Below are 14,650 nucleotides of genomic sequence, written 5' to 3'. Positions count from 1 at the left end.
AGCATTAGAAGGAGCCATCTAGTCTAATTTTCTCATTTCCATTAACTTATGGAAAGAATACTTGAAGTGATAGGATATTAATTTACAAGGACAGGGTATTTTTTAAAACACAGACCGTCAAATATTTCAGAAGTTCAGGGTCTCCAAGTGGTCATTTGAGTTTATGTGAGCCTCAATCTTTCCTTCTAAATGAAACAAAGGCAGTACTTTATAAAAAGCTGTATCTAAGCAACCTGGCTTTGAAACAGAGCAGCATGCCCAGCATATTCCTATTGGGTGTAGTATTTGCCTTAAGGACCTTATTCTAGGCACATGACAAAGTTACATGAGAGATTAGCCATCTGTGTTCATGGCTAGTCCATCACAACAGTACACACAGGACCTGTGGCACACAGTGACTAGTCCTTCCAGCAAAACCTCCCCATAGTGTTCTCTTACCCTGTGGGCATCATTCATCGCAAGAAGCCCAAGTCCCAGGCCACTGTCGTGATCTGGGTTCTTGTCCCCATGGGATCTGAGTGCAGCCCTAATCTGACCTCCCACCTCCCACCCTCCCCAACTCAAGAAAGCCTTCCACTGTGCACTTGAAGAACTCATGGCACAACATCAACAAATCTCCTATATTTTCAACATCTTCACTGAATAATCCTTCCTTCCTCTTGCCTTAAATCACTGCTTCTCAGTCTTGGCTGCATTTCAGAATCACCTAGGAGCTTCTTAAAACTCCCAGTTCCCAAGCCTCACCCCACACCAAAATTTCTGGGTATGAGACCCAGACCTCAGTAGGTTCAGTTCCCCCAGATGATTCCAGGGTGCACAACGATGAGCACTGCTGGGCTAAGTTAAGTAACACCCTGCGCTCTGTCTTAAGGGGCTGCTCTCAGACAGAGCTCTCTTGTCAGGAGGTCCTTCCTCTCCCACAGCTCTGGCAGCAACGGGACTGGAGTGAGTGGGCCACTTGCTTTTTTCACTGCCACCTCCGAACACTAGATGTCTCTTCCCCAAAATCTCGTGCTTTTCCAAACTTCAGGCAGTTCCTGGAACACATGGGGACCTCTTTGCATGCCTGTTCCTTTGCTTTTTCTCTACAGTCAATCACTGAATGCCTCAATCATCTAAAAAGAAAAGTTATCTTGTTTCTGTAAAGCTCATTTTAGACCTGACCCGTGCTGCTCGTTGTTTAGAGCAGTGGTCGGCAAACTGTGGCTCACGAGCCACGTGCGGCTCTTTGGCCCCTTGAGTGTGGCTCTTCCACAAAATACCACGTGTGGGCACGCAGGTACAGTGCGACTGAAACTTCGTGGCCCATGCGCAGAAGTCGGTTTTCGGCTCTCAAAAGAAATTTCAATCGTTGTACTGTTGATATTTGGCTCTGTTGACTAATGAGTTTGCCGACCACTGTGTTAGAACATTGGCCCCAGCACAGAAGGGTTTCAGGTTTGATCCTCAATCGACAGCATGTACCTGGATTGCAGGTTCGATCCCTGGCCCCACTTGGGGTGCATTCGGGAGGCAACCAATCAATATATCTCTCAATTCAATGTTTCTCTCTTCTTTCTCTTTCTCTTTCTCTTTCTCTCTCTCTCTCTCTCTCTCTCTCTCTCTCTCTCTCTCTCTCTCTCTCTCTCTGTCTCTCTCTCTCCCCCTCCCCCGCCTCCTTCAACTCTCTCTAAAAATAAATGGAAAAAATTATCCCTGGGTGAGGATTAACAAAAAAAACTTTTAAAAATAAAAAACTTTTAAAAATAAAACTCATTTCATTCGTCACCTCAGCCCTTCCATGAAACCCTCTTCTGTCTCTCTAAGCTTCAAAGTATTGATAAAGTGCTTCCTTCATAATGCTTTCTTCTTATAGTGCTACTTTAGTACTCATCAGACTGCTGGTGAGGAGCACCTGCCATTATAAGGTGAGCCATTAGTGATATAAATAGGAAAATTCTGAGCACATTAGTCTACAGGGAGCCCAGATTCATCAAATGTGGTGCTAATATAAAATTGAACAGATTATGCTTTGTATCAAAAAAATCTTTTCTTTAGTAAAGATAATTACATTGAAGCTGAAGCTCTATTACAATTGCCATAAGAAATTTGGCATGAGATCAACACTATTAAAGGGAGTTAGCTCCTGAAGTACTAACTAGGCCCTTAGCAGAGAACTGACCTACAGGACAAGCACCAGCTCTGTAGATGGCATTTCATTTAGCTTATATGCACACAGTGAGCTAATAAGCTTAACTAACTCTCATTTTAACACTGCTCCCTATGAAAGAGTTAACTTTAATCACCTTTTAGTCATTTATGCTATGAATCAGTCTCCTTAAAAAAATAAAAGAGTGTGTCACCTCTTCTGAGCTGAGCCAAAATACCATGCCCTGGTCTCTAGCCTGTCCACAGGAAAATGTGGGACACCAACCATTTGATTCTTCACACAGTCACTGCGTCCTTCTTGATCTTACCTACAGTATGAAAAATAAAAAGATCTGTTTCTCTGAATTTATTCCTTTTCCTAACTCCAGGGCCCCATTTGTATAACTTAATCCAGATGTTCATATCACAGTGGTGCTTAGTGTAAGTAGAGGCCAGCTAAACTGTGTTTCATGCTGAAAACCTATACTCATCTCTCTCACTTAATAACAGTAGAGATATACTTTTGGTATATGTAGAAATGATCTAAATATACCTTTGTGCACGCAGCTGCAAACATATAAACTCTTTTTTTTAATCCTCACCCGAGGATATTTTCCCACTGATTTTAGAGAAAATGGAAGAGAGAGGGAAGACAGAAATAGTGATGTGAGAGGAACACATGATTGGTTGCCTCCTGCATGCACCCCGACCAAGGCCCGGGGCTGGGGAGGAGCCTGCAACTGAGGTACGTTCCCTTGACCAGAATTGAACCTGGACCCTTAGGTCCGCAGGCCAAGGCTCATCCACTGAGCCAAACCGGCTAGGGCCAAACTCTTTTCTCTTATATACTTAAAACCTGGAAGTACATCACTGATGGGTCACATAGTTTGTAAAAGTGTTTCTTTCTAGGAAATAAAACATTTTATTATTTATTAAAACCTAGTTTTGCCCATTTAGCAAGTAAAATAACATGAAAATTTTAAAGCCAAAAATAATTCAAAAATATTTCTCTTAATCTCTTCTCAGAACTACTAATAAATATAATGATTTTAATTATACCAGGCTTCCTGGTTTCTCCCCTAGGTACTACAGTTTAAGCCCCATAAAAGAAATATCTGTAGTTAAGTACAGGGTGGGGCAAAAGTAGGTTTACAGTTGTGAGTATGCAAAATGCAGTTTATTAGTGTACTAGAGGCCCGGTGCACGATATTCGTGCACTGGGGGAGGGGGGTTCTCTCAGCCTGGCCTGTGCCTCTTGCAGTCCAGGACCCCTCGGGGGATGTCCAACTGCTGGCTTAGGGGGAGCGGGCCTAAGCCGGCAGTCGGACAGCCCCCAAGGGGTCCTTAGCACTGCCTCAGAGGTGGGAGAGGCTCCCGCCACTGCCGCTGTGCTCACCAACTGTGAGCTAGGCTTCTGGCTGAGCAGTGCTCCCCCTGTGGGAGCGCACTGACCACCAGGGGGCAGCTCCTGCATTGAGCGTCTGCCCCCTGGTGGTCAGTGTGCATCATAGTGACCTTTCGGCCGTTTGGTTGATTTGCATATTAGCCTTTTATTATATAGGATTATTATTTATTAATTATTGTGTTTTTTCCATGTGAACAATTGCAAACCTACTTTTCCTCCACTCTGCATATATATTTTTCCCAAAGTCAGGAAGATTGTCCAAGGAACATTCAAAAATATTCAACAGCACAGAAGAATTTAGAGTGTTTAGTGGTAGAAACAACCTCATAAGAGAGTAAGCAAGAAGGAATAGGAAAGAGAGGAAGGAAACACAACAAACTGAAAGCATAACAATTTTTAAAATCCCAAGCTAATGTGCAGTAAACTTTCTTTTTCATTTTCTAGAAAAAAAAACTATTGGCAAAAGATATAAAAATTTAGCTTTAATCACATAATATAGATATGAGGTGACAGATGAAAGGGGTTTGGAAATGTTCTTACCAATACCTTAAGGCTGGTGTATAATAATGTTTCCTAACCACTAAGCTCTCCGGATATGAATAGGTATTTTAAAAATGAAGAGATGAATGGTCACACAAGCTAGGAAATTGCCAGCTTTAACAAAATTGACCAGGTTTCTTTATTGTAGGACTTCAAAGCCTTTCACGGGCTCATATGCACTGGGAATCTCCCAGAGCCGGCACAGAGGCAACAGCCTGCAAATGTGTCTTACCACAGGGCCCTAGTAATGTCTCCCAGAGACCTTTTTATCACAAGTAGTTTGGGGAACACAAAAACACACAAGTGGTTAGGTGAGTTTTTCCTGGACCAATATTCAGACTAAAGACAATCGTGTGTTTATTACCCAGGGCCTCCTCCTTTGAATATGCGTGCCCCACTTACAGTGAAGGAAAGATGGAGAGTGTGGGGGGGGGCTTCCTGCCTGCATTCTTACACACCTGTTTCTGTAGTCTAAGATCTCCATAGTTAGGCAGCTGAGTTGAAGGCTTGTGCTGAGTGCTGGGCTCACTGTTTGCATTGTGATGGGAAATGGAGCAGACAAGGCAGCAGTCTCATACATTAACAGTGACTTGAGAAGTCCCAGCTCCTGTCAGACCCTGGGTCACTAAGCCCCAAAGCAAGCAGGAAGCCCACCTCCAGAAGCTCAGATGCGGACTGCTGATAGCAGAAGCACAAGGAGAAGTAACTATTGGCTCTTGCACAGCGGGAGAAAGATAAGGAGGTTGGTCACAAAAGCCCTTTCAGACAGGCCTTCCATTCATTCATCCAGGTGACTCCCAAGCCCCAGTTTGAAGGCAGCAGCTGGCAGAATGCCCACTAATTTTGCTGTGACAAAGTCCAGGTTTGCTGTTGGTGCAAATCCAGAGCCTCATCTCATCTAGGTCCTCCTTAGGGGGATGTGGTGAAAGCCTCAATTGCCAGTGTTATGGATCACTGTCTTCCTGTATACAGAGACATTCTGACTCCAATGATGGGGAGGGGAGGGGAGGGACCTGCAGGAGATGGGCCTCAGTTTGGGAGCTGCCTCTACTATTTACTAGCTATGTCACCTTGGGTGACTTGCTTAATCCCTGTATGCTTCAATTTCCTCATCTGTAAAAACAAAAAGGATAATATTAGTACCGATGCCATAGAATTTTTGTGAAGATGAAAGAATGCATTGAAAGCACTCTGCTTAATGCCTGGTCTATTGTAAATGCTCAATATACAGAGTCAATAATTAAACGAGCAGAAATTATAACCAGAAAAATGCTTAGGGTGGAACTAAAGCTTGGCATTAGATATATAGCAGAGACTCGATAAATACTTATTGACAGATTATCCAACAACATCTCTTAAAGCCATTGCTGGAGTATTGGAAACGAGGTTCTCACTTGTTTATATGTGGTAAGGAAGAACAGGGCTTTTATTCCACTTCAAACTGAAACAGGAAATCAATACCTCACGGTATTTACATCTCAAGTTTGAGTGGATGCCAAAAGCCATCTAATTCTCTAAAAGGACAAGCAAATGTTAAGTGGTTTCAGTGACTCAGCAAGTCCTGAGATGCTCCATATGGAAAGGTATGCTCTGAACTACCCAGAGCAATACGTTAGAAACTGGGAGTACTTACTGAGAAATTGCCCAACATTTTCTGCCAAAAGTCAGAGAAGGTCTTTAAAGATAGAAAGTTGCTTAAGCAGAAAGTAATGAAAAGAAGGATCTGTCGCACCCTTTACCACACTCCACAGATTTGTTGCTTGCTTCTCATTTTCAACTCTACAAAGAATAGTGATGAATAAGGCCAGAGTAGCACATGTAAATAAGGCAGAATAAATTCATAGGTGAAAGAGCTTTTGGTGACATGCTTTCCCAATTCCTGCTGTTTCAGCTTATTTTTCCAAGGGAAAATACTATCCTAAAGAAAGCACTGTGGGCCCAAACCACAGCACTAACCCCAGGTTAATAAGCATTTCTTTTTAGTTTATTCAGAATTAGCACAGCTCCTAAAATACATATGAAACTATAGGCACCAAGAGTGCATACACTATACAGAAAAACCATGTTCCCCACCTCAATTAGAGAGATGCCCCATTTACTACTCCCTGTCTGTATGAAAACCACATGCAACCTTCTACAGCCAAGACTGAACTAGTACACATTTGCTTGGTTGCTTATTGAGAAAACTTTCCCTTTTCCACATGAGGTTAGGGGACTAGCTAGTTAAGAAGAAATTCAACCATTCTCAGATCTTGGGAACCTGACTGGCCAGTTGTGTGGCGATCCATCCTCACAAAGGAAGCACAGTGGTAGGACAGCTGTTCTCTACCACCCAACAGTTTATAGAAATCAACATCTGTCTCCTACCTGTGATGGACAAGGTCTTGGAGGGAGCGCAGGTGGTGGAGGTAACAATCCTGACTTAGTAGCTGAAAAGAAAAACATATACTGTTAAAGACCACCAAAAACAAAATAAACCACAACTTCTGATTGTTAACTAGGAATAGCATGTTTTGTTACTTTTTCTTTTTGTTAATCTTCACCCAATGATATTTTTTCCACTGATATTTTTTAAGAGAGAGTGTGAGGAGGGGGAGAGACAGGGAAACATCAACATCGATGTGAGAGATGCACATTAATAGTATGTCTCCCGTATGTACCCCAACTGGGGCTAAGGGATTGAGCCTGCAACTAAGGTACGTGGCCCTTGATCAGAATCAAACCTGAAACCCTTCAATCTGTGGGCCAACGCTCTAACCACTAAGCAAGACAGGCTAAGGCAGGAATAGTATTTAACATATTTAAGTTGTTAAAGTCCATCTAAAGGCTTAATTTTTTTTTAAAAAAAAAAAAGAGTACATGCTTTTTCTAATCCCTTTTTTTCATTTTTATCCCACCCAATATTCAAGTATTTATATAGGCTGTTGTGATTAAGAAAGTGTAAAATGGTAAGAAAAAACACCCTTTGATAAAAAAAAAAAATTGGAATTCAGCACAGGAAAGACAGTCGATCGCTCATTATTCTGTTAATTTTTTTAGTTTCAAATAATCTAGATCCTTGTTCTCCCTAGCTTTGGGCTATTACACTGTTCATTGGCTCAGTGAATAGGCTGCAGAAACTAAGAAAGCCAGGATCCCAAGGCAACAATAGTGCCCTGTGAGTGAGTGGGTCTGGTAGCAGTAGGGGAAGCTGAAGTGATGGACTAAAATGATATTTAGGAGTTCTTCAAAGATCACAATTTCCTTTTTGCTCCCTAATCCTTATTATCATGGATAATTAAATCTGTTTCTAAAATAACCTGGTCCCATCTGAAGGGAATCTTTTGAAAGAAACTTTCAGTCTAATTTTTTTTATTTTGTGAGCTATAGAGGAAATTTTGGTTAAGCCAAAAACATTTTAATTATGACTTAATGAAAATAAACATCTGCTATTGAATTATAAATAAAGCTCATAATCACACAAAAATAAGTTTATTATTACACACTGGCAAGTTAAACCACATTCTTTACAGACTCCTTAGAAAAGCACAGCATGCTCTATATAACTATATATAGTTTATTTGCAAATCTGTAATATGTGTGCTAATATTTAGACAATTTTCTGTGCCTTAAAAATAAATCATAGCAATGTGCCAGGAACATAGTTTTTGCAAATCACTCTTGATTTGTCCTAGCTAGATCAGACAAGGTAGAAGATGGAGTTTGAGGCTTTCCACAAAGGTAACTCAGTAATTTCACAGAGATTTTCATTCTAAGCCAGTGCATAAATATTGTACAACCATGTGGCCCCATCAAGGATTTCTCTCAATCTGTCTTTCATTAAAATTTATGAAATAATCAGTGGGTCAAAACTCCAAAGTTGATGAGACCTTGAACAGCCTTCAATAACAAAGCACGCAGCAACAGAGAATGACAAAAGCCTCAGGAATTATACATCTCAGGGCCCCTACTCTATAGGTACTCATGGACTGGGCCTTTAAATTACCAACTACTTTAAAAACAAAATGAAAACACAAACAAAAAAATCTATATGCGCTTTTAAGGGAAAAGCCTTGCACCAGCATTAATGTGTTTGTTAAAACAACCCTTTATTAACAAAAGAAGACTGAGAAATATGCCATTTAATTAAACTGATTTTTGCTTCCAGCCAAGATGGCCAGGTGAAGGCATGAGGGCCATACTGAAAACAGGAAGATTAGTTACATATGTACTCTGGAGGCTGAGTCTCTTCCAGCCCTCTTCCTCTATGCTCCCAGACTATTATATCCAAAGAGTGGGAGAATGTGCTCCAGGTAATTGGACCAGTCAACAAGGAAGATCTAGACACAAACTTAAGGAAATATCCAACAAGATGGCCAAATGTGGGGCACAGCTACAGTGTTTGGACAGGTTCAAGCCTTGGACTGACGAGAGGGTACAGTCCTCTCATGGCCACGTGCAAGTCCCAGCTTGGAGGGCAGAGCCCTCCCAGCACAGTTATAGCCAACAGCTGGAGTTGTGAGCTTGAACCTGTGGTCCGAACACTGGCCCCACGTGCCTGAGTGATACAGGCTGCAAGTAAACAAAGCTTGATCAGGTGCATGTAATAGAGTAGGATCGAAACCCACAAGAATGTTGTAAACATCTTGACCACACCCTTACTTTGCCTCGTGGCATCTGGCTACAAAATAAAGACACAGCTTGTAGTCCGTGGCGCTGTCTCTCCATCAGGGAAGCAGCATCTCACCGAGACCCAGCTTTCATTCTCTTGTCTGTCTTTTCTAAGCCTTTCACCGCCCCCACTCAGGGTCACTGAACCTGGCTGAGCTGGCGCGGCACATAAAACACCCTGGGGCTGAGTATGCCATGGCCGTGCGGCTCCCCACAGCCAAACAAGATCATTCTACCATGAAGCCCACAGATGGCAAGTCCCATCCATTTATTCTTTTACTCCAGTCAGCTTTTAACCCCCATTCTTAAATATAAACAGATCATGAAGTATCACCAGATATCTGCAGAAAATTTTCTAATCTAAGAGCAATCTATAATAATAAAAGAATAATATGCTAATTAGACCAGACAGCTAAACGACCTTCCGGACGTCCTTCTGGATGAAGCCGTGGTAGCAGGGGCCGAGGCAGAGGCGGTTAGGGGTGATCAGGCAGGCAGGCGAGCAGTTAGGGGCAATCAGGCAGGCAGGCAGAAGTGGTTAGGGGTGGTCAGGCAGATAGGCGAGTGGTTAGGGGTGATCAGACAGGCAAGAGAGCAGTTAGGGTTGATCAGGCAGGCAGGCGAGTGGTTAGGGGTGATCAGGCAGGCAGGCAAAGGCAGTTAGAGGTGATCAGGCAGGTAGGCAAGTGGTTGGGGCAAGCAGGCAGGCAGGCAGGCCAGCGGTTAGGAGCCAGCGGTCCTAGATTGTGAGAGGGATGTCCGACATCCCCAAGTGGTCCTGGATTGCGAGAGGTTACACTGGGCCTCTAGTAAAAATATAAAAAGGTAACACCAAAAAAACAGATTAGATCTATACTAGGAGAAAAAATTTAAATGTATATTATTAATACTGTCAGAAAAATAATCCAGCTTATTCCAGAAATATTTAAACATTTACTATGTGGTAGACACTTTGAGATTCTGGTAAAATACTAGTGGGGAAAAAATAGGAAAAAACCTCTACCCTCATGGAACGTATATTCTACAGATAACGGGGTCGGAATTAGGAATGCAATTTTAAATAGAGTCATCAGGGAAAGTCTCAATGAGAGATAAATGCTATTTGTAAAGACAGAGCATTTGGAAATTAAAAACATAATAGCAGAAAGAGAAAGCTTAATAGAAAGGTTCTTTATATGTCTAATTGAAATTTATTTGATCCTTGATGCAAAGAATGTTTCTGAGTTGTCTTTGTATTTTTTTTCCTATCACCTTGCCCATGGTAGGTGCAATCAATCATAAAACAGTGTGTGACTGGTATGTGTGAGGCACTGTGCTAGGCATTGGGATGCACAAAATGAACAGATGTGATCACTTCTGAGGCAGTACAACACGTGAAGTCCACACATTTTCTTTAGGAGATGATAGGTATAAAGAGAACTGAAGGTTTATGGGACAAGTTAAGCCACATTCTAAGTCTAGGCACAGTTATAAAATATCAAGATCTTAGGGATTTTTTAAAATATATTTTTATTGATTTCAGAGAGGAAGGGAGAGCAAGATAGAAACATCAATGATGAGAGAGAATCATTGATTAACTGCCTCCTGCACGCCCCCTACTGGGGATCGAGCCCGCAACCCAGGCATGTGCCCTGACCAGGAATCAAACCCGGAATCCTTAGTCCACAGGCCTACGCTCTATTCACTGAGCCAAAATGGCTAGGGCAAGATGTTAGGGATCTTGAAAGCCAGCCTAACTACAGACTTAATCCTGTGGCCAAAAATACTTAATTTCTTCATTAGATATCTTTTAACATTCAAAAATAAAAGCTTAATAGAATGTTCAAAGATAATCTGAGGAAATCTTATAGAAAGTATAGCAATTTCCAAATAAAAGTTCCACAAAGGGAAATAGAGCAAATAGCAGAAAGAAATCAATTAAATAGTTTAAGAAATTTTCCCAGAAATGAAGAATATGAGTTTCTGAATTATAAGAGCCCACTGAGTACCCAAGACAATGGGGAAAAACAAACAAAACAAAACAAAACAAAAACAGATCCCTGGCAGGGCACATGAACATGAAATTTTAAAATACTGAAGTTAGAAGATTCCACAAGTTTCCAGCAGAGGGTGGTAAAGGAGGGCAAGCAAATGATCAGGAGTCCATATGGTTTTAGACTTCTCAATATACTACTGAAAGCTATAATTCATTGGAACAATGGCATTAAAATTCTGAAGAAAACTTATTTCCACAATAATTGTATGCCCAAACTAGCAGCCTTCATGATGGCTCAGTTAAATATATTTTTAGACATTCAAGGTCTCAAATTGAGTTCCATGCACCCTTTCCAAGAAAGCTACTCAAGGATATTCTCTACCAAAACAAGAGAATAAATCAAGAAAGAGCATGACATGGATACAGGATAAAGTAGATCCAACATAGGAGAAAGAAGAAGGGAATCCTTGGACAGTGTACGGAGATACCATGATAAAAATTATATAACATATGCATAGAAGACAATTGCTTTAGATTTCCTCAAAAGGGTGAAACTAATACCTGATGTGTCAGAATTTCATAAGAAGAACTTTGGAACACTGAGTCTACAGTTGATTCGGGGGCAAGTACATTGAAAAGAAAACAAGCTCCAAGGCATACAAAAATCTGTGCAAGGAAGAAAAGTAAATAATTTAGCAAATGGCTTACATAGCCATAATAATATAAACACTAAATATTAATCTAATCAAAATTATAATATAACTGTACTGGGAAAGTGGAAGAGGGGAAATGTGCTAGGGGAAGGAAGACAATAGATGATGACTAACACTGAAATGTCAACAAGAGGTTATACAAATATGTTATCTTGAAATATGAAGGAAATATCAGAACAATCAACATAAAATATCCAATAGCAGAGTGTATTCTCCCAAGTCTTGAGGTATACCAATGGCCTTGGAGTACTTTTCAGACTTCAGTTTGTCCCCACAGTTCAGGATGGAGCCCTGGGCCTTCCCTTCCAGCATATCACTTTCCCAGCTTTTTCCCTCTCTTTCCGGAAGTCATGAGAAGGGAAAATTGAGAGTACCTACTCACTCCACTTCACTCCCAATTTGGAGTATCAGTAAGATATCTTGAGTTTCACATATATGGCTTCTGGAGGGAGACAGGCAGTCGAGAGCATGCCCCAGATCTCAGGTTTTCCCTTAGTTACCACTGTTCCCAAAGTAAAAATGCCATTAGCTCAGGCATCTTTCCTTGTTTGGATGCTGCTGAAAAATCTCATCCTTGTGTTTGTATTCTATGTTCATTTCCTTTAGCGGTAGGAGATATTAATCTAGCTTTATTCTACCAATTTTTATCTACTTCATCTTTTTGTTTCCCATAGCACGAAAACACACTGCCTTGTGTTTAATAAGTACTCACACAGTGAGTGAATAATGAGAATTGAATTCAGTAAAAAATCTCCTCTTATAATATTTTTAGTTCATTCATGGCCTTAAATTAGATTCAAGAAATTATTTTAATCCTCACTGGAGAATATGTTTTTATTGATTTTTTTAGAGACAGGAGGAGGAAGAAGGAGAGGGGAGGGAGAGAAAGAGAGAAAGAGAAACATCTATGTGAGGGAAAAACATCAATCAGTTGCCCACTGTACATGCCCCTACTGGGAATTGAACCCACAACCCAGGTATGTGCTCTGACTGGGGATCAAATCTGCCACCTTTTGTTGTATGGGACAACTTCCAACAGCTAAGCCACCTGGCTAGGGATATATTCAAAAATTTTATCCAGCATGCTCTAATCAATGGTTTTAAAAAAAGAAGAAGAAGAAAGAAAAAGTACACCTTCATGAAAAATGAAATTGAAAAAATACTTTGGCTGAATAATCTAGTACAGTGGTCAGCAAACCATGGCTCGCGGTTTGCTGCTCTGTTGACTAATGAGTTTGCCGACCACTGTCATATACTACCCTTTACCTCTTTGCACACAATATGCCACAATTGCCTAATCCTCACAGCTTCCAACTACACGATAACATTTAGTCTAGTCCAGTGGTCGGCAAACTCATTAAAGCCACGGTTTGCCGACCACTGATCTAGTATACACATGCAAAAGATGACAATGTAACTGCTTTCCCAGAAGTTAACAGAAGAAAGAAGAGAGGAGAGGACAACATTTTTCTGCAGACATTAAAGCCATCATACTCATGAAGCAATTGCTGGTCTATTCATGGTGTCTTATAGTTAATAAGGTGGGACACCAGATACCAGCAAGGCTTTGTCAAATCCACAGTTTTATAAGTGCAACCATGGAAAAAATAATACATACCCAAATCCTGAAGAGAAAAAAAAACAGGTTAAAAAGTTCATGAAAGAAACTGCCATTTAATCCTAAATGTAGAAAACCCAGTAATGATTTCCAGTGTTTATTAAAACACCATTAGAAGATGTGTATTTTCTGAAACTGATCTGCTAAGTCTCAGTTTCTTGGTATCTTCATTCAAAACTCTAACCTCTAAAGATTTTTATCCTCTTACTTCATTATACTTAGAAATTTCCAGGCAAAATATTATTCATAGATATTACTGTCTATTTACTAATTTCCTTCAGAGATTTTTACAAAGCCCCAAATCAATGACTAAATGAAAACATGTTCTAACTTACTGAGTGGAAATAAAGCAGCAGATGTGGCAACTGAAAGCTTCAAGGAAAGAAAGCCGATTCTTCAGGGGAATGAAACTTGGAATAACTTCAGCTGTGGAAAAGAGCCTCTATTCCCCCAAACTCGGAATATTTTATGAAGAAAATAAAAGCATTCAAATGCCAAAGAGGGGGGAAAAAACACTTAAAGGATGGAAAATGTTGAAAGGAGCCTGCCAGTGGGACCTACACTTTTAAGTATCAATCAAATAGAGAGTTAGCCATATGCAAAGCTTCAAGGATTTCATCAGTAAGGACCATTCCTCTTCTTGGCAAGTTCATAAAAATGGCTATTTCTTTGTAACAGAAATCATTCTCTCTCCTTTCTAATCACAAAAGCATGTGCGAGCCTATGCCCTGATCACCCAGTTACACAGTGATGGTTTCATCTGTCATATACACCTATGTACACAATAAAATGTTTGCCAGGACTACCTTTCCAGTGATACCTGCCCTGATCCTCTGGTGATGCCCAACCTACCCCCAAAATACAAGCTCATTCAATTCTCTGTTAAAAGAACCATTTTTTTCACCAGTAGAAACAGATGAACTTACACATGCCTTGGAAATGTTCAACATGGAAAATATCAATGACTGAGACTGGAAAAGTAATAATATCAAATTCAATTCTCTCACTTTGCAAATGAGAAAATTAAGGCCTGGGGAAGTAAAATGACATCACCAATGTCACAAGGCTACTATGATCAGGCAGCAATCAATATAACATTTTGAACCTATGAGACAGGTAGTAGTAAAAAGCAAAAAAGGGAACTGAGATGAGGTAAGCAGGTAGACAGAAGTTATTCTACATCTAGGGAATAAGCATGTCAGAAGTCTGCAAAGCGAGAAAGTACTGCAACTTTAAGGAACTAAAAAAAAAAATGCTTCTGATTATGCTTGCACCACAAACTCAAATAAATAAGACACTAGTCACTATCTAAAAATGCGCCAGTGTAGCACATATTTAGCCTTCTGAATCATGTGATTGCCTATCGACAAGACTATATATTACTCCCCTGCTTTAAAAAACATTCAGTGTAGTACTGGCATAAGGATATACGGTTCAACAGAATAGACTGGAATGTAGAAATAAACCCTTTATTCACAGTCAAATGATGTTCAACAAAGGTGTCAATGCAATTCAGTACGGAAAGGAGAGTATTTTTCAGCAAGTAGTGCTAAGACAACTGGATATCCACATACAAAGAGATGAACTTAGACCCTTAACTCATACTATGTATAAAAATTAAA

General features: G+C 40.5%; 1 protein-coding gene across 8 annotated transcripts in view; it reads right to left on the bottom strand.

The window, feature by feature from the left end:
- The window catches only part of REPS2 (RALBP1 associated Eps domain containing 2), a 185,952-nt gene that overhangs the window by 38,949 nt on the left and 132,353 nt on the right, over positions 1-14,650 (bottom strand). For all 8 annotated transcript variants that reach the window (XM_079764421.1, XM_079764424.1, XM_079764423.1 and 5 more), the window contains one exon: positions 6,440-6,501. In XM_079764421.1, coding sequence (XP_079620547.1) covers positions 6,440-6,501 — 62 coding nt within the window. The remainder of the gene's footprint in view (positions 1-6,439; positions 6,502-14,650) is intronic.

The sequence above is a fragment of the Cnephaeus nilssonii genome (genome assembly GCF_951640355.1).
Source record: "Cnephaeus nilssonii genome assembly, chromosome: X".
In the NCBI taxonomy this organism is placed as follows: Eukaryota; Metazoa; Chordata; class Mammalia; order Chiroptera; family Vespertilionidae; genus Cnephaeus; species Cnephaeus nilssonii.
The sequence above is the reverse complement of the archived record's forward strand: the minus strand, read 5'-3'. Positions and strand labels throughout refer to the sequence as shown.